The sequence below is a fragment of the Lissotriton vulgaris genome, chromosome 11 (genome assembly GCF_964263255.1).
Source record: "Lissotriton vulgaris chromosome 11, aLisVul1.2, whole genome shotgun sequence".
Lineage (NCBI taxonomy): Eukaryota > Metazoa > Chordata > Amphibia > Caudata > Salamandridae > Lissotriton > Lissotriton vulgaris.
The window spans coordinates 176,924,906-176,943,698 of NC_141699.1; the positions used below are offsets into that span (position 1 = coordinate 176,924,906).

General features: G+C 47.4%; 1 protein-coding gene across 1 annotated transcript in view; it reads right to left on the minus strand.

Moving 5' to 3' along the window:
* Positions 1–18,793, minus strand: part of HECTD4 (HECT domain E3 ubiquitin protein ligase 4) — a 2,691,195-nt gene that overhangs the window by 1,934,658 nt on the left and 737,744 nt on the right. The window contains exons 30-32 of the mRNA XM_086943079.1: positions 14,469–14,604; positions 14,207–14,348; positions 13,945–14,111 (exon numbers count right to left, since the gene is read on the minus strand). Coding sequence (XP_086799205.1) covers positions 13,945–14,111; positions 14,207–14,348; positions 14,469–14,604 — 445 coding nt within the window. The remainder of the gene's footprint in view (positions 1–13,944; positions 14,112–14,206; positions 14,349–14,468; positions 14,605–18,793) is intronic.

The window sequence follows — 18,793 nt, forward strand, 5'->3', positions numbered from 1 at the left end:
CCTAGAGCACTGACGTCAGTTTTCATCGGAGAAACTTTTCTGCGGCACAACGCAGAACCACCAACAAAACTGTGCAAGTATGGGAACAGTGTGCGAAGGATGAAAAATCCGTAAAAGAAAGAAGGCGGATGGTGCAAAACACCATCATAAAAGACAGCATTAGCCACTGTCTCCATATAAGTGAAGAAGTAAGGGCAGAGCAAGTTCTGACAAAGAACGCCGCAATCAAAGCCTGGACCCTCCCCACAGGTTGAGTAACAAGGGAAGAATTTCTCGACAGACAAAGATAGATTGTTATTACCACGTAGAACTGTGCTGGCCAACAAGGATGGGGCACAGGAAGAACAACAGTCTACTGCAAGAAGGTATGAAAAGGATAGCACTTCAACTATAGAAAGAGGAAGGCAGAAACACAGTCCAGCAGATCCCCAAGAAGGCGACTATAAAGGAGACAATAGCGCTAAATCAATGGAGAAGGCGGGAGGGAGGGAAGGCAACAGGAGAAGAAGAAGAAGAAGAATCTCCTGATGACGCTGAATCAAAAGGCACCGTTTTACAGGTAAGAAGCCACCTGGAGGGAGGCAGCCAAATATGGCAATTTTTAAAAAGGTTATAACCATGTGAGCACCTTGTAAGAAAACCAATGGCAACTGAAAGGAGGCAAAGTGGAGAAGCCCACCTGGCAAGGTCCTCGAAGAACGGGGAGGATGGGTGGGCATTAAGGAATCTGCTGCTAGACAACGTCTCTACCAGATACATCGTTACCGAAGGTAAGTAACTAGTACATCTGATAGAGACATCTAGCCGCAGATTCCTTAACTTAGAATAGCTACCACAGCCATAACCCCAAGGGGGAGGAGGGACTGCGACAGAACAACAGAAAGTGCCCAAAGCACTGAGACAGCAACAGAGTGACTGACTATGGGGAAGGCTGAGGCGGAACAGCTAGACAGCAACCCAAGTAGCTCGAAGAGCAAAAGACAAGGCATTCCAAACTGTCAGAATGGCGACACCATACCTGTATGAGTATTAGATGCATAAACAGCACTAGCCATATACCAGAACAGAAGAGGGAGTCCAGAATGAAGGAGGAAGAAGGATTACTCCTAGCTCAACGGTGCAGTAAGTGGACACAATGAAAGCTAGAGGATAACCTGAAGAAATGTAATCAGGGCCTACCAGGCTAGCCCACGCAAGGAAGGCCGGAGAGGCCACATCCAGGAAGCGAAGGGCAAGAGGCAGGAACTGAGCAACATCTTAGAAGTATAGGCGGGAACAAAAGACACGCCAAGCGCACACCTAGTCACCAAAAGAGGTGGCAGGGGCAAACAGCATCACTCGGAGGCACGCTGAAACGGACCACAACTAAAACATGCACAGAGCAGACAGCCACAGAGGTAACAAGGGGGTGAAGCTAAAATGAGCATGGAACTGCCCAACCAGACAGCTTGAAGGCTGAGGTGAGAACTCACCCACGAAATACAGAGAAGAAGGGTGCAGCACTTGGGACGACCTGCATCAGAGGAGCTGTCCCGCAGGCACAGGGGACATAGAGTAGGGTGACACCCAGTGAAAAAGACACATCCGAAGGGAGTGGCCGCAGAGGCACCGAAAGTGCCAATAGGAACACGCATAACTGTTGAGAAGAACCTCATCTCTCCAGACCAATTCCTCCGACTGAGGAGAAATCCACCCACCCACGGAAGAGTGGAAATGTTTAGTATATGAACACCAAGAAAAAAGCATTGTCAAGCGGGGGGACCACCCCAGGAGTGGAACGCAAGGAATCCGTAATGCCGAAGATGCAGGAAAAGACACAAAAGGGCACTTAAAGGTAGTAGAAAAGACACCGCCGTGCAGAACGAGGCAAGCTCGAGTACAAGCACTGAATTGCTCCTTGAAAAACAGACATAGGACCAGACTTGGCAGTAGCAAAGGGAGGTGGAGAGATAGAAAGGGGATACGCCACGGCAATTTGTAGATAAAATGTATCTAGCAAAGGGGGTCGAGCTAAGACCACGCAGTGCACCCGTGGCAGAAGCTAGCCGCGTTTTGAAGCCTATTGAAATATATTGAAAACCTCCAAAAGAGGAGAATGAGGTACAGATGCAAGGCTCAAGCAAGGTGAGACCAATTGCGTATAGGAGATAGCGCCAAAAGGCACAACACTGAACACTGTGCAACGGTAAGACAATGGCGTCATTGAACGTAGGGAACCCAAAGAGGCCTCTATGCTCGCCTGATGCACAGCAGAGCTATACAATAGCATACAGGTACCCCACTTTGGAGTATGGCACATCCCCAAGAACCACGGGGGAACACCTCTTAGGGCAAACCATAGTCAGAGGACCAAACACAAACAACCTGTGGAACACCACCACAGTAGGCTTACCGCCAGTCTAAAAAACGCATAGTGCAACTGGTGGACGCTGAATAAAAGGATAACCACCCCAGAACATGTCAAATGGAGACGTGCGAAATACAGACCAATGGGGGAGAACGAAAGCCTGTAAGGAGGCGCTGAACAGCCGAATCAGCATGGACATTGAACAAAAAGACCCCATCAAAGGGTAGATCAACAAGGCGTTCCCGGATATTCTCCAGAAAGACACCATCCCGCAACCAAGCATGGCGCCGTAGGGCAACCGAACAAGCCATAGCACAACCTAAGGAATCCGCAGTATTCAATGCCGAGCGGATTGTAAATTCCGCCAAATCACGCCATCACGGAGAAGATGAAGGAAGACAACACGAGCGCCCTCAGAAGTGGCCGATAAAAGAGACTCAGCAGAGTACCAAAGGGCATAAGTAACCTGAGCCAAGACACACACTGTATTTAGTGATCGAAGAGCTGCGCTAGTGGAGGCGAAAATGTTACAGCCCAAAAACTCCTGCCATCTGGACTCCTGGGAGGGAGGAAGCAGCAGATGAGGCAAGGAAGGAAAAGCAGTTTGCAGGACAAAACACTGTGCGTCCGGGTGAACAAATAAGAAACTGGGTCATGTGGAGCAGGATGGTGGCGGTGCAAGATAGAACGAGCCACCAAATCACCGGAAGCAGGCCGAGCCCAGGTGCCCAAAAGGGCATCATAAAGAGTGGCTTTGAAGGGTAGAAGCAGCTCTACATTCCCCAAACCGTGGTGGAGGACATCCAACAGCGGGTTAACTGGCAGGGGGACTGAAGGGGGTTGCATATTCTGAACACGAGCGGCCAAGGAGACAACCCTAATGAATGCTGCACCGGTCTCTTTAGCCCTCTGAGGAGCGGACAGCAACTCATCCGTGGGTGAGGGCTGTAAACTAAGAATTAGGGTCCTGATGCCAGTGTGGGATTTAATGTACAATGCTCGACAGAGGGCAACTTAGAGTTGCCCCCTGAAACTAACCTACAACCCGTGTCCTGACTGAGAGGCTGCCTAGGCTGCCACCCAGCTGACATGTTGCTGGACCCCTTGGTAGAGAGCCATCCGCTCTCGTGGGCCTGCAACAATGCACATCCTGGGGCGAGGTGCTAGGCCTCCGCCCCCACGATGGGCAGGGGGAGCTCCAAAGGCATGCCGCCTTTGTGAGCTTCTCCAGGCCACTTGCTGTACTCAGCAACTGGCCCCCACCGGTTCTGACCACCACTCTGGCGGGAAGATAGGCAGGAAAACCTGGGTGAGGAACGGGGGTGTGCCAGCCTCTGCCAACCCCACCCCTCAGGTGGGGGAGGCGAGGTAAAGCACAACTCAGGGCTCTTGCCATCTTGAGGATGAGGAGCCCTGCCCAATCAGAGACAGGCTCCTGCGCCCCTCCCACAGGAGAGTGGCAGGATAGGGGGTGTACTCACCCCAGGGAAGGGACCCATTGGTCCCTGACCTTCCCAAGCCTGTAAAATTTAGTATTTAGGGACACCCTGAACCTTCCTTCCTCAGATCCCGATTTTGAAACAACAAGAAGAACAAGAAGAAAGAAGACCTGACGTGCAGCTGCTAACAAGAGGACAACACCAACTGACTTGGCCCCAGCCCTACCAGCCTGTTGATCCTTGAACCTGCTCCTTCTAGATCCTGGCGTCTCCTGTGGACAGCAACCTTGAAAACCCCAGAGGACCTGACTGCCTTGCTCATCTAAAGACTGGGACTCCTACGAACAGTGCTTCTGCTCAAACAGCAACAACCCCTGGTGCCAGCCAGAAACCGCGAGTCCAGCACACTCTTCACCCATCGAGCCCAGCCCGTGCCTGAGTGAACAAAGACCCCAAGGATGTCCCACTGGCAACTGTGACCCAGAATCCAGCACCCAAGGACCCACCTTGATACTCCTGACGACGCCTGTAGCCTCACAAGGGACCCCTCCAACCGCCAGCAGCTGAGGGTAAGATTTCCTGACACCATAAGACACCCCTGCACTGGGCGCCCCACTGCACCGTGTGGCCTACGACATTCCAACTTACCTCTCGAAGTGGTGGTTGCACTTGAAGAATCTCCGCCCCTGAGCCTGCAGCCTTTTGTCAACTTCCGGCTTTCCCATTGAAATACATTGGGGGCCCAAAAGCACCCTGCACCCAGTCGCCAAAGTGCCAATGGAACTGCTGCAACTATCCTTCCTTACTTCCCCACTTGCCCTGTGTAAATGACCAGGAGCTCAGCTTCCACAGCTGCGTGGTGTGCCTGCTAGCAGCCACCAACCAAAGGCCCCCCTATCCTCTATAGGATAACATTGGGCCCACCCACTCTGCACCTGGCTGCCCCTGTGCCGCTGAGGGTGTAATGACTGTACTTACCTGACCCTGGGAGACCCCTGAGTCTACCCCCAGAACCTTAACTCTGCCAGCCGAGTACTTACCCAAAGACCGATAACTTGATTTTCTCCATAGGCTAACATTGGCTGGGTTTCACTCAGAATTTCTAGTAAGTGTTGTGCTGTGCAACTTTGAAATATTCCTTAAAAATCGTCCTAACAACAAAAACGAAATTACTCATTTGCTGACCCTCAAAAGTAATTATAACCGTGATTTACTGGTAACCCACTTTTCCTCTATAGGAATACATTGCCTGGTTTTTGCCAGAAATTCTTCCAAGTGTTAATTTTGAAAACTTACAAATATTCCTTAAATCGCCTGTGTAACAAATGGGCTAGAAAAATCCAGAAAATGGTACTAGTCCTGCAGGACTAGTACCTTAAAAAATCTCCTCGACCTAACTGCAACCTACATGACCTCCGTCTCTGAAAGCGGAGCAAATGTGGCAAGATTACAAGATTTAAAGGCATCTTTAACATTGTGAGCGATAAAAATGCCTTTAAATCTTGTTATCTTGTCACATTTGTTCCGTTTTCACAGACAGAGGACAAAAGTTGGTTTGTTTTCCTACTCGCCAGAAAGGGAAAATTCCTTGAGAATCTTCAAAATATGGAAAATTGCTTATAGTACCTGGGCTTGGTATGAAGTCCTAAGGATCTTTCAGTTGCTCTACTGTCTTTAAATCGCAGCAGCGCAGAATCGACCTTGGATCCAAATAAACAAGAACCATTGAATGTTAAGTCCAAAAGAGTAGCCTGAACATGTGGCGAAAAGCCCGACCCCCCTCAATCGGGCATGACGTCTAGTAGCCAAAGAAGAATCCAGGGCTCTTGTCACCGAGACTGCAGGGTCAAGCCCAGATTGTAAAGGGGAGTCCATCAAGACATGCACATAACACCCCAATAGACAAGTTGTGTTAGTAGATTTGAAGGCACACTCCCAGAGGAAAATACTTTTTGTTGGCTGATTGCTCCATCCTTTTGGACTCCCCATCAGCAGTAGTAGTAGTGAATGAATCAAAAGACAACTTAGAGGAGCATGAAGCCTGAACCACCACACTTTCAGGCATGGGGTGTGATGATAAAAATGCAGGGTCTCCTAGAGCAGCCTCATATATTCTGGCCACTGATCTTGAAACCGCAGTAGAGATCATAGGCTTTTGCCAGATCCCAAGGATAGGTTCCGTTAATGCCTCATTAAAAGGTAATAAGGGCTCTGAAGAAGAGGCAAACAAATGAAGTACCTCTGTAAGAATATTGGACTTTAATTCGGCAGAAGGAAGAGGCAAATCCAATATATCCAGCACCTTTCTTATCACTGCATCATAAGATGTTACATATGGAGGCGGCAAACCCTTCGGAGACAACTCCCACTCGGGGGAGGTATCCAATCCACTAGCATTCTCTAAGCCTTTAAATTCAAAATCCAAACCTACAATTTCTCCTTCTTCAGCACCTTCAAGTTCTTCCTGATATCTTTCCTCTTCCAGCAACCTTGAGATTCCCTAGGGTGTATGATCCTTGGCATCAGCGGCGACTTCAGTAGTGATGCTGTAGGACAATCCAAAGGTGGAGCCGGTGAAGCCGGCTGAGGATGAACTGACGCTGGTTCGGATCAAGACGTACAAAAGTGGGTGGTGATGGACGGAGCATCTGAACCAATCAAACACTCACACCCAGTCAACACATCTGAGTTTAATCCATCACCGTTCTTTAGCCCACTCTGCCACCCCAGTTCAGACATGTCCATATGCAAATCATTGTGACCCTGTGCCTCATGGGAACAGTCCAGCCCCACAAATCAGTGTGACCCTGTGCCTCATGGGAACAGACAAGCCCGAACTGCCAAGCCATGCCTTCTCTGGACCGGAAACAAGCTTCCGGGTACCGGTTTCAGACATTTAAGCAGTCTTCAGCATAGACTGTCTCGGCACCGGTGGAGGCCAGGCTAGCAGAGTCATAGACATGAATGGCATTAAAGGTGTCTGCTGTAAGTGAGCTTGGAAGCCTCCAAGCGAATAAGAAAGAGGACCCATAGGGCCCGCACGATTCAGAAAAGGGGGTGGGGGGGTAGGGCCCGCAGGCGCACAAGATGGAGTTGCAGCCCTAAAAATGCTAAACATAGCATGAAGAAAGTTGGAAGGATCCGAGCCAGGAACTTCAGATACACCGAATCCTAGTTTGAGGGCTCTGGCGCCATATGAAGAACCACCGAATCTGGCTCAGGTCATGGAGTCTGATTTATCTGCCTCAGTGCTTGAGGCAGAGTCACAGGGCGCAGAGTCGTAAACTTCGGAGCGGAACTTATGTGACAACGGCGTGGAAAAAGGGGAACTGAGGTCAGCATGCTGACGAGGACTTTTTATGGCTCCGATGATGTCACATGAAATCACGTGTGGAGCTAATGCATTAGGACATCCTCATTGACGTGGGACAGCTATGAAGAAAAATGTCAGTGAAATGCTGCGCATGGGGGTAACTCAATAATTGAGGAATACACAAGCATATGTATCCATCAGTAGGTCCAGTGCTGACAAGCTCAATGAGCACTAGAAACATAAACTGAAAATCAAACAAGTGAACTTCATGGTAGACATGTTAGGCTGAAATTATCCTGTATGGATGAGATGAAAATAACTAGGCAAGTACTCTCAGCTGAAAACAAATCAATATGACAGAGTGGGCAGGAAAAAGAAAATTACTCACAAAAATATTCCTTCCTTCAGCTACTGATCTATTTTCAAAAATGTAAACTATCTACTGTAAAGTGTACCATGATCCCATAATAGCCATTTACATTCTACTGTTTGTATAAAATAAAATGTCATGAAAAAATACCAAAACGAAAACTTTTTACTCTAAAAGCACAACAATAAAAATTCGTCTTCTAGTGAAAAAGCTCTATCTAGTCTTCTTGCTGCCCCTCTCTCTACAGGCCCTCGAAAGGAAGTACATCCTACTAATTAAAAAACTGGACAAAATAGGAATAGCTTTTTCTGCAATATTAGATCTTTATCTAAACACTCTACAGAAGTGTGGGATCTTAATACATCTTCGTGCTCAGATGTTTGCCTTTTTACATAAACTTGGCTAATGCCACATATTTTACGGAAATTACATGGGTAATTCCCGAAAATTACCAGATACTGTGATGAGACAGAGGTTTTGAAATGAAGAGACGGAATCGGCATCGTTTTTAAAAACAGAATTAAAGTGTCATGTGTCGACACCTCAAATTCCAAAGTAATGGATTAGGCATTTTAAAAATTTAATTTAATTTTCTCCTACAGGAAACTGAAAAGGCGCACTCACGTACCATCCGCCAGGATTTTAGCAAGTGTTTGGTAGAAGCAATAGCGACAAGTCTTGTCGATGAAAGCTTTTCTCCTAGTGGGGGATTTCAACTACCATGGAAAAGATCAATTAAATCCAGAGGCTATTATCTCATTCTATCTGCTACTGATTGAGCTGCGACCAATGAATTTTCCTTTCGGTCTCTGTTTTGCAAATACCATAAAGTTGATTATCAAAAAAAAAAATCCGGAGGCTGTGCAACTTATGGCAGATCTAGAATCGCTGAGTCTGCATCAAAAATTAAAGCCCTACACACTTAAAAGGCCAATCATTATGATTCTGTTACTTGTGGTGCGCCATGCCTCTGACATGGACAGATCAATGTGTGGTCCCCTTTAAATTCCCACAATCAACTGATATAGAGAAAAGTAAAGCAGATAATAAAACAGTGAGAATAGCTTGGCATTTAGTTTCACCCGTTCTTTCACTGAGTTTTTTCAAACCAGCATTAGGAGTAAATGATTCTGATATCTAGGTCTAGCGGATTCTAATAAGGCCTTAATTGTGGCTTCTGATAACATTCCTCCATTGAAAAGGAGGGGTAATACTAAACAGCATCTATCTGTCTCCTGGTATACCACTGAGCTAAAGCTAGAAAAATCAGCTTGCAAAAAACGTGAGAGAAGATGGTGTAGAACTAAAAACTTAAGGGATAAGGATATCTATAAAGAAGCCTTTTCTAGGTATCATCAAAATATCAAGTCCAATCAGAAGAGTTACTTTACGACTCAAATCAAACAGCCAGGTAAATTCATCTAAAGTTTTATTTAAAATTCTACACGATTTTATCAATCCTCAGGCTTGCACTCAAACAACCAGTCAATTAATCAGGGAATTTTAAGCTCGCTACTCACCTGTGAAGGTCTCATGGTGCTGGTGGGGGGGAGGGTCAGCAGTTCTGTTCAGTCGAAGAGCCAGGTCTTGAGTATTCCTGAAGGTGTCCGAGGAGGGGGCGCATCTGATGTCGATCGGGAGCTCGTTCCAGGTCTTGGCTGCAAGGTAGGAGAAGGATCTTCCCCCTGCTTTGGCTCTGTGGATGCATGGAGTTTTGGCGAGGACGAGGTCGGCTGATCAGAGGTTTCTTTTGGGTACGTGGAGGGCAATTCGGTCGTTGAGGTATTGGGGTCTGGTGTTGTGTAGGCATTTGTAGGAGTGGGTGAGAATCTTGAAGTTGATTTTCTTCTCAACAGGGAGGCAGTGGAGCTTATGTAGGTGTTGGCTAATGTGCTCATGTCGAGAGAGAGAGATGCCGAGGATGAATCTGGCGGCGGTGTTCTGTATCGTCTGGAGCATGCAGTGTACAGACTTGTTTAGGCCAGTGTACAGGGCGTTTCTGTAGTCCAACCTGCTGGTAATCAGTGCGTGGGTGACTGTCTTCCTAGACTCGGGGGAGGGGGTCCATTTGAAAGTCTTGCGGAGGATGTAGAGGTGTTGAAGCAGCTGGAGGCGACAGCGTTGACTTGTCGGTTCATGGAGAGGGAGGAGTCGAGAACGATACAGAGGTTTCTTGAGGGATACGGGGTGGTCGGTGGACTGCCGAGGACGGTGGGCCACCAGGTGTTGTTCCATGCTGACGGGGTGGTTCCGAGGATTATGACTTCTGTCTTCTCAGAGTTGAGCGTAAGGCAGCTGTTGCTCATCCAGGCTGCGACATCCTGCATTGCGTCCTGGAAGTTGAGTCTGGTGGTGGTGGGGTCCTTGGTGAGGGAGAGGATGAACTGGGTGTCGTCAGCGTAGGATACTATGCTGAGGCTGTGATGTCGGACGATGGCGGCAAAGGGGCCAAGCAGATGTTGAAGAGGGTTGGGCTGAGCGATGACCCTTGTGGGACTCTGCAGTTGATTTCCATGGGTTCAGAGAGGAAAGGTGGTGTCTGATCCTTTGGCTTCTGCCTGTGAGGAATGATCGGATCCAGTTGAGGGTGGTTCCTTGTATGCCCGCGTTGTATAGTCTGGCTACGAGTGTGCGATGGGTGACTGTGTTTAATGCTGCTGATAGGTCGAATGAGGGCTGTGGTGTTGCCTTGGTCGAGGAGAGTGCAGATGTCGTCTGTGGTGGCGAGTAGGGCGTTCTCTGTGCTGTGGTTGCTTTGGAATCCGGATTAAGACCGGTCGAGGACGGCATTGTCTTCGATGAACCTTGTCAGTTCTGCGTTGACTATCTTCTCCGGGACTTTTGCCGGAAAGGGGAGGAGTGAGATGAGCTTTTAGTTCTCGCGGTCCGTGGGATCAGCTGAGGGCTTCTTGAGCAGGGGCCTGACTTCTGCGCCTTTCCAGTCGTGAAGGTGCCGGTCTCGAAGGTGGTGTTGACGGTGCATTGTAGTTCGAGTGCGATGGTGCTGGCGGCTGTGTGGTAGATGTGTGGTGCGCAGGGGTCGGTGGGGGCCCCTGAGTGGATGCTTATCATGGTTGAGTCGGTCTCTTAGGTCATGATCGGCATCCAGGAGATGATGGTGAGCTTGCTGGTGTAGCCGTCTGGCGGGCTGGCTGCAGGAGTCGGGAATACGGGCGTTGAAGTGGTCATAGAGGTTTTTGATCTTCAAGTGGAAGTAGGTTCCGAGCTTGTCGCAGAGGTCCTGGGAAGGGGTGATGTTCGTGGCATCGCTGTGGGGATTGGTGAATTCCTGGATGACGCTGAAGAGTTGCTGGAGTTGGTGAGGATTTGTTGTGGATGAAGTTTCTTTTGGTGGATCTGATGAGTTGGTGGTAGTCTGTCATGGCGTCCTTGTAAGTGGTTTAGTTTCCAGATGTCTTGCTGTTTCTCCAATCCTTCTCCAGGCGTCTGCAGGTGCATCTGGCTTCTTGGAGATCGGTGGTGAACCAGGCGGCTTTCCTAGGGGGCTGTTTGGTTGCATAGCAGGGCGAGCTGGTCTGCGTAGTTGGAGATCCAAGTGTGGAATTCCCTGGCTGCAAGGTTGGGTTGTCGCGGTTGAGAGTGGAGTGGAGTTGCTCCTTGATGACTGCTCCAGTTCCTTCGCGGGGTGGGGGTGGTGGGGGGAGGGAGGGGGGGTTTGAGTGCCCTGGGTTTCTCGACGAGTAAGTGTACGCTGTGGTGGTCGGTTCAAGGCAGTTTCCGTGGTGTGGCTGAAGTGAATGCTGTTCCTCCTGCGAAGATGGGGTCGATGGTGTGTCTTGCCTTGTGTGTCGGTGTGGTGATGAGTTGCTTTAGTCCGATGTTGGCGAGGATGTTACAGAGGGTGGTGAAGTTGGGGTAGCTGGGGTTGTTGAGGTGTGTCACAAGAATTATTTGATTCTCTTGCCAACCGCTTTGAGGATAAAATACATCAGATATATCAGTACTGTATTATCCCTGTTGAAGAAGGCAGTGACATTACTAGGATAACCTGTGGGGGTAATCCTACTCTAGACAAGTTTCAACCTTTCTCTCTAGAGGATGTCCAGAGAGCCATAGAAATTGTGAAATCCGGTTCTCCTCTGGACTTCTGTCCTCCCAAGATTATGGCTCTACTTTCCAACCGGATTGCCCCGCTCTTAAGATACTGTTTAATTTAACAGTGGGATCAGGCACTATTCCTTTAAGAGTGGAAATCTGCCCAAGTTCTACCTATTCTAAAATAAGCCAATTTGGATTCCAATAACCAATGTAATTATCGTCCAATATCACTATTACCCCTTCTGGGGACACTTTTAGAAGGTCTAATTAATAAACAACTAACAGCCTACCTGTTAGTTGTTTACCCTTCGGTTCTGGACCCTTCGCAGTCTGGGTTTAGACCAATTCATAGTACAGAGACAGCACTATTGGCCGTCACAGATTCTCTAAGACTCTCGCTTGATGCAGAGGTCCATCAAGGCTGTTACAGAGACTTTAGGAGACAGGTATTTATGGTACAGCTTATAAATGGATCCAAAGCTTTTTGGGAAACAGAACCCAAACCATTGCTCTTGGTCCTTGTACATCTCACAATATGCGGATTGACAAAAGCCCTGTGGGTGTTCCACAGGGCTCTTGTTTGAGACCTACACTGTTTAATATATATGTGGCCCCCCTTTGCTAAGACTGTAGAGCTATTCAGCTTTGAAAATAATATCTTACGTTGATGACACTCAGCTGATCTTTACTTTTGATTAAGATGTGGCTAAACTAAAGATCGTTTTGCTAAGGGAATGTAAGCAATTTTAGGATGGATCACAGCCAACTGCTTACAGCTGAATGTTGATAAGACAGAGATTATGCTGTTTGGCAAGGCAAGCACTCTTTGGTCTGATGAGTGGTAGCCCTCTCAACCGGGCGCAGTTCCGATTCCCAGACAAACTGTGAAAAATCTGGGATTAAAAATAGACAAAGCACCGTCTATTAAATAGTAGATCTTGGCTACTACTGGTATCTGCTTTCACATTAAGCGCCTACTACAAAGAACATTTCCCTACCTTCCTATCTCTGCTAGAAGAACACTAGTCCAGTCCTAGTAGTTAATAGACAGGACTATGGCACCGCTTTACTGGCTGCAGCAAATGACACTTATTACAAAATTAAAAGTAGCGCAAAATACTGCGGTTAGGCTTGTTCTCAACCTTCTGTCAGGCGCTCCATTGATGAAAGCATTACCTTGGCTACCAGTAAGGCAGAAAAACCCTTTTGAAAACTGTTGCATCACTTACAACTCCTTTACGGGGTAAAGGCCACAGATATCTTCAGCAGAAACATAAACGTTATCTATCTACCAGGAATCTAAGGTCTATGGGCAAAGCTTTGTTGAGTGTACTCCGTATCAGTCTGACTAGACGCGGTGACTAAGCCTTTTCCTATCTGGCCCTGGTTTATTGGAGCAACTTACCTCTTCATGTTTGTCTTTGTACTGATTATTATAAATTTAGGAAATTGCTGAAAATAAGCTTATTTTAACTGAATTGACTTCTGCATGTGTCTGTTGGCAGCGCAGAGATGCCTTTTGAGGCAAGTCATGCGCTATATTAGGTTTAATTAACATAACATAGTACTTGCAAGAAACCAATGTACCTTGGGCTAAACAATGGAACGTTGAAGCTACATATGAATGCAAACACAGCACTAAGACCAATATAGTAATTAACATGCCACACCAAAAAAAAATACATTTGATTAGAAAGAAAAATCCATAAATGAGAGAATACACACTTTACCCAAACAAGAACATAATCACAGCAGTCAACACAGCACTAACCCTCATGTCCTGCAGCAGAACGCACTACATAATCACAACAATCAAACTTCATAACAAAATCTCACATTGTCAGTCTTTCAAGACAAAACTTAAAACAAGATAACAAAACGGGCAGAAATAGCAGCACCATTAACAACAGACAATTCAATGTATAACAAATTTTTACACCACGGAAACCATGCACATGCTATCCAAATCTGCCAAGCTATGCACAACAGCCAGCCCCATTAAAACAAGACAGCAATCTAATCACTGCAGCCCTTCAGTTCACTTCTCACTCACCAAAACGCAAGCTAACACTTGTTTCAAGAAAGCAAAGGCTAGAAAAGCATAGCTGCCCAGGAGTTTATAATCCATACAACGGGTCTCCCTCCACAACATAACAAGAACTCTACAGAATGATCACACTATGAACACCACAGGGTTCTAAGACCCTACAAATTTGACACTATATGAACATACCGCTCTAATCACAAGAACATGCTGTAATTCAGAATGCAGTCTGCAAGAAACCCCAGAAACTCTGCATTACAAATTTGAGAAGGCCTCATAATTCTCAAATAGTACACAGTGTTACAAGAGTATACAAATGGTAGATATGCAGTATACATAATAAATATTGGGGCATTATGGTGTATTCCTTACCTTGGTCCACCTTGAAGTACCATAGTAACTGGACCGACTAGATGTGTGACACCTCCAACTCGAACAGCTGCTGTCAGTAGCTCTCGCATGTGCACTAGTGCCTGCTTCCTTGTATTGCCACGACGCCATCTTGTTTGCGCCGCTAAAAGGAAGCTACTACTAGATACCTGAAAAAGGCAGGTGATATCATAATTACTTAAAAACAAACTCACATTTTCAATCTTGAATTAGGGTCTTAATGGATTTAGTCAGCTTGACATACCGCTTGGTCAGGATTGGTTCCTATAAATGCAAACAACTGGCCAAGTAAGACACTGTACGTAGGCTTGTCTCGGCTATCTTCAATAGCTAATGACTGGAGAAAAGTAAAAGAGCTACTTCTGTGACTAGTAACATTTCGTCTCCTGTTAAAAAAAGAAAATGCAATTAATGTAAACTGATATGAGAATAACTTTATTAATGTTAGTGATATAATACTGCAGAAGACATTTTTGTGACAGTCTGGATATAAATAATCCAGATACCTTGGGTTAGATCTTGTAAATTCCAAATCTTCATTCCCAATCATTTCCAAGTCAGAAGGGGCAGACATGCTACGGAGAAATACTGGCTGCCGGGCAGAATGAGGTATCACCTTTGTTTCGGACACTGATTTACAAGCTGTAATACAAAACAGGAAATTATGTCCATGTTAACAAGGAAACATTTGCAGTGTGCAGACTACTACAGGAAAACACAGATTTGTGGCCCATTAAAATCTTTACTACCCACTGAATAGTATTCTGGCAAAAAACAGTAATAACTTAAGACCTTAATCTAACATTCTTGGGTCCTTTCACATTTTTTTTTTAACAGAAAATATCTCTAAAGGGAGGGTTGTAAAACAAAATAGATACAGTGATTCTGGGATGTGCGCTTGCTCACAGCAGACCACAAAAGGTTTGTAGAAAGGGTCACAGAAAACAAAGGTTAATTAAAACAGCAAAGCCGAAATGTTGAATTTATACAAGTACATATATCGCCAAATTGACAGAGAAGTTCTGATCTTTGGACTACTGGCCTAAGGATCCAGAAAGGCCATTTGAAAAGAAACAACCTAAGGCTTATTGGTCTACCTGGAAAGTGAAGAGCAACACATAAAATTAGTTCTGGAGGGCTGGTTCAGCAAAGCAGTAGCCCTGAAAGACCTCACGAGTTTTTACTGTTGAAAGGACACATCAGGATTCAGCTCTTCCTAACACAATAAAGGATACCTCTCTGCACCTAGAGTCCCTCAGCAAACGGTTCTTGACCATAATCTTCTCATCATGGTCTTGAGCCAGGGCAACACCCTGGACATGAATCCCAAATTAGCAAATGCAGGCAGCAACACTACAAAATGCAGCATTCAAAGGGATGCCTGGACATGAATCCCAAATTAGCAAATGCAGGCAGCAACACAACAAAATGCAGCATTCAAATGAATGCTGAGGGTGTCCATTACTCTCCATTAGATGTGCACGCAGAATGCACAAGTTACTTACCTTCGGTAACGATATATCTGTAAAAACAGTAGTTAGTGTTAGATTCCTTACCTTAGAATATCCCCAGGCGTCAGAGTGGATCCGGAAAGTTTTGAATAGCAGTACCCCTGCGCGTCAGTAGGCGTTGTTTGCGGCTCCGCATCCGTCGTCGTGATCACTGGGATGGCATCGCCAGAGTACTTAGACGCCGCCCTCGCGCACTGACGTCAGTTCTTGTATATAGCTTTCCGTGCCAGGAACGCAGAGCCATGCCAGAGACCGACACTGGTGCCATGAAACTAGGGCCCTGAAAGGGATGTCCTTAACCCTAGATGTCAGTTCACAGAACGGGGAGGATGGGTGGGGAGGTAAGGAATCTAACACTAACTACTGTTTCTTACAGATAGATCGTTACCGAAGGTAAGTAACTTGTGCATCTAAAAGAAACAGGTTAGTGTTAGATTCCTTACCTTAGAATAGATACCCCAGCAATACCAACCATGGTGGTGGGTCTGCGAACCAAGATCACACCAGCAAGTTCTGGAGAACGGAACGGCCGAAAAAGCCATCTATCCGGACTTGGCTGTCCAGGCAGTAGTGTCTAGCAAAACGTGTGCAGTGAAGCCCACGTAGCTGCCTGACAGATGTCCTGCAAGGGGACTCCCAGACCCAGGGCAGTAGTAGCGGCCGTGGCCCAAGTGGAATGGGCCCTCAGCCCAACAGGAGGCTCCTTCTTCGCCAAGGAGTAACAGACCTTGATGCACAACACGACCCACAGGGAGATGGTCCGTTTGTGCACCGCCCGTTCCTTCTTAGCGCTCACGTAACCAACAAAGAGCTGGTCGTCCACCCGGAACTGGCGTCTGCGGTCTAGATAAAAAGAGAGTGCACGTTTTGAGCCCAGACGGTGGAGCCTCTCTTCCTCCGAGGGATGCGGAGGCGAAAAGAAGGTGGGCAAGGTGATAGACTGTCCGATATGAAAGGCTGTAACCACTTTGGGCAGGAAAGAGGGACGAGTTTTAAAGACAACTTTGTCCGGATGGACAGAAAGGAAAGGAGGCTTAGAAGATAGAGCCTGGAGCTCACTCACTCGCCTGGCAGAGGTGATGGCAACCAGGAATGCACTATTAAGAGTTAGAAGACGTAGAGGGCAATTGTGAAGTGGCTCGAAAGGAGTGCACATCAAATAGGTTAGAACATGGTTCAAGTCCCACTGAGGCATCACGGAAGGAACAGGAGGAAACATGTGTGTGAAGCCTTTTCAAGAATCTATTTACAAGGGTCTTGAAAAGGGAAGGCTGATCAGGAAGCCTCGAGAAGGCAGAAATGGCCGAGAGGCGCCCTTAAAAGCGCCCTTAAAAGTGCCCAGAGCAGAGCCCTGCCAGGCAAGAGAAAGAAGGAAGAGGAGAACCTCTGAAAGGGGGGCAGAGAGTGGATCCACAGCCTTTGCTGTGCACCATGCCACAAATGTGTTCCACCTGCAGGCGTATACCGATTTTGTGGAGGGACGCCTGGCTGCCAGAATCGCATCACAGACTTCAGGAGGCAAGTCAAATGGCCTCAACTGCCGCCGCTCAATCTCCACGCATGGATGTGGAGGCTGGACAGGTTCTCTTCTTCGACTTCTTGTGCCTCGACTTACCTGAGGACTTGGAGCCCGACGAGTGGTGTTGACTCGTCGAGCGGCGAGGACTGTGGCCTCGTGAGCGGTCCCTCGACCTCCTCCTGGACCGGGACCTAGAGCGGCACGGGGCCCACTGCCGGAGCTCAAGGGACCGCTCCCGCCTAGCCTTCGAGGACAAGGCCCGGCAGTCGGGGCATGACTTGTGATCGTGGTCGGCCCCGAGACAGTAAAAGCACCGACGGTGGTCACAGACAACAAGCGGTGACAATCGTCGCAGGGTTTGAACCCGGGCATCCCTTTCGGCACTGCGAGTCGAGGTATCGACTCGAGAATGATCCAAAAGAGATCAAAAAGTTTAGTCAAAAATTGAGTACTGCTCTTCCCGGATCTATGCTTGTTGGCGCGGAAAAAAGAAGAACTGACGTCAGCGCGCGAGGGCGGTGTCTAAGTACTCCGACGACGTCATCCCGGCGACGACGAGGGACGCGGAGCCGCAGACGACGCCTACCGACGCACAGAGGTACTGCTACGCAAAACTTTCCGGATCCAGTCTGACGCCTTGGGATATTCTAAGGTAAGGAATCTAACATTAACCTGTTTCTTTCAGATGAAAAGCATTTAAAACTATGTTGCAGAGGGATTTTTATTACCATCACTAGTGCAGTCAAAGTGGTTCACACAGAAATCGTAAAACAACAAAATCTGAGACATGACAGCTGAAGAATTTATTGGTGATTAACTCCAAACGGGCTGACCTCAATAAGGGATGAGAAGACAACACACTCAGTTATTAAACAGATTTAAAATTATCAATTACCAGGGATATACTCCCTGACCGCATTCTGAGGATGATAAAACTTGTCACCTGTTAGCTAGATTAGCCAGATTGAATGTGCACCATTTGGCTGGGGCTACACTGAGGCTGGCAAATGGGATAGGAGTATTTTCACAATTTGAAACCAATGCCTCCATACTCTGCTTTATTGGACTCCCATCTTTGAAACCTGGATAAACAAGCTAGTAACAATCTTAGAGGTAGATACTCTATCTAACCGCAAATTTCTCAACGGTGTAATCGCCCTACACCACCTGTTTTTCCTGAACAAGTTGGTGCTAAGGACTTGGTAAGCATTCTTATCCAAATTTGTGACCAGCTTTCTTTGCTTCCCCCCTCATCCCTCAAAAACTTTTACATTGATCGTACCAAGGACCATCGAGTGGAGGATCAACTGCTTGTGGTGGTCTCTGAAGCAAAGAAAGTGAAGGTTGTGCAGAAGAGGACCTTGTCGAAGTGCATAATCCTTTGAATTACAATTTGGTATGCAGTGGTCAAGTGGAAGCCTCCACACGGTCTGAGAGCCCTTCTAAGTGTACTAAGGCTGCTACCACTGTGTTATCTCACAGAGTGCTAGTCCTTGATATCTGCCAGCCTGCGACATGGGCATAAGTGCTTACATTTACAAATTACTATGCCAGTGACAACCAGGAAACTACATTTGGCATTTGGATGAAGACCAGGAGCTCCCACTTAGGAGCGGGGGCCACAAACGTAGCACGGGGGCAAACACACTTACCAGAGGAATGGAGGCTGAGACGCTCGCTGCCACAGATGCTCCTGGGGCCCGACGCTGTTGGTCTCCCCTGCCGCCGCAGCAAGCACCACCGTGCGGCCGCTGAGGGGGGAGACTACAGCTCCCAGGCTCCTTTGCCCGCACCGCCCACT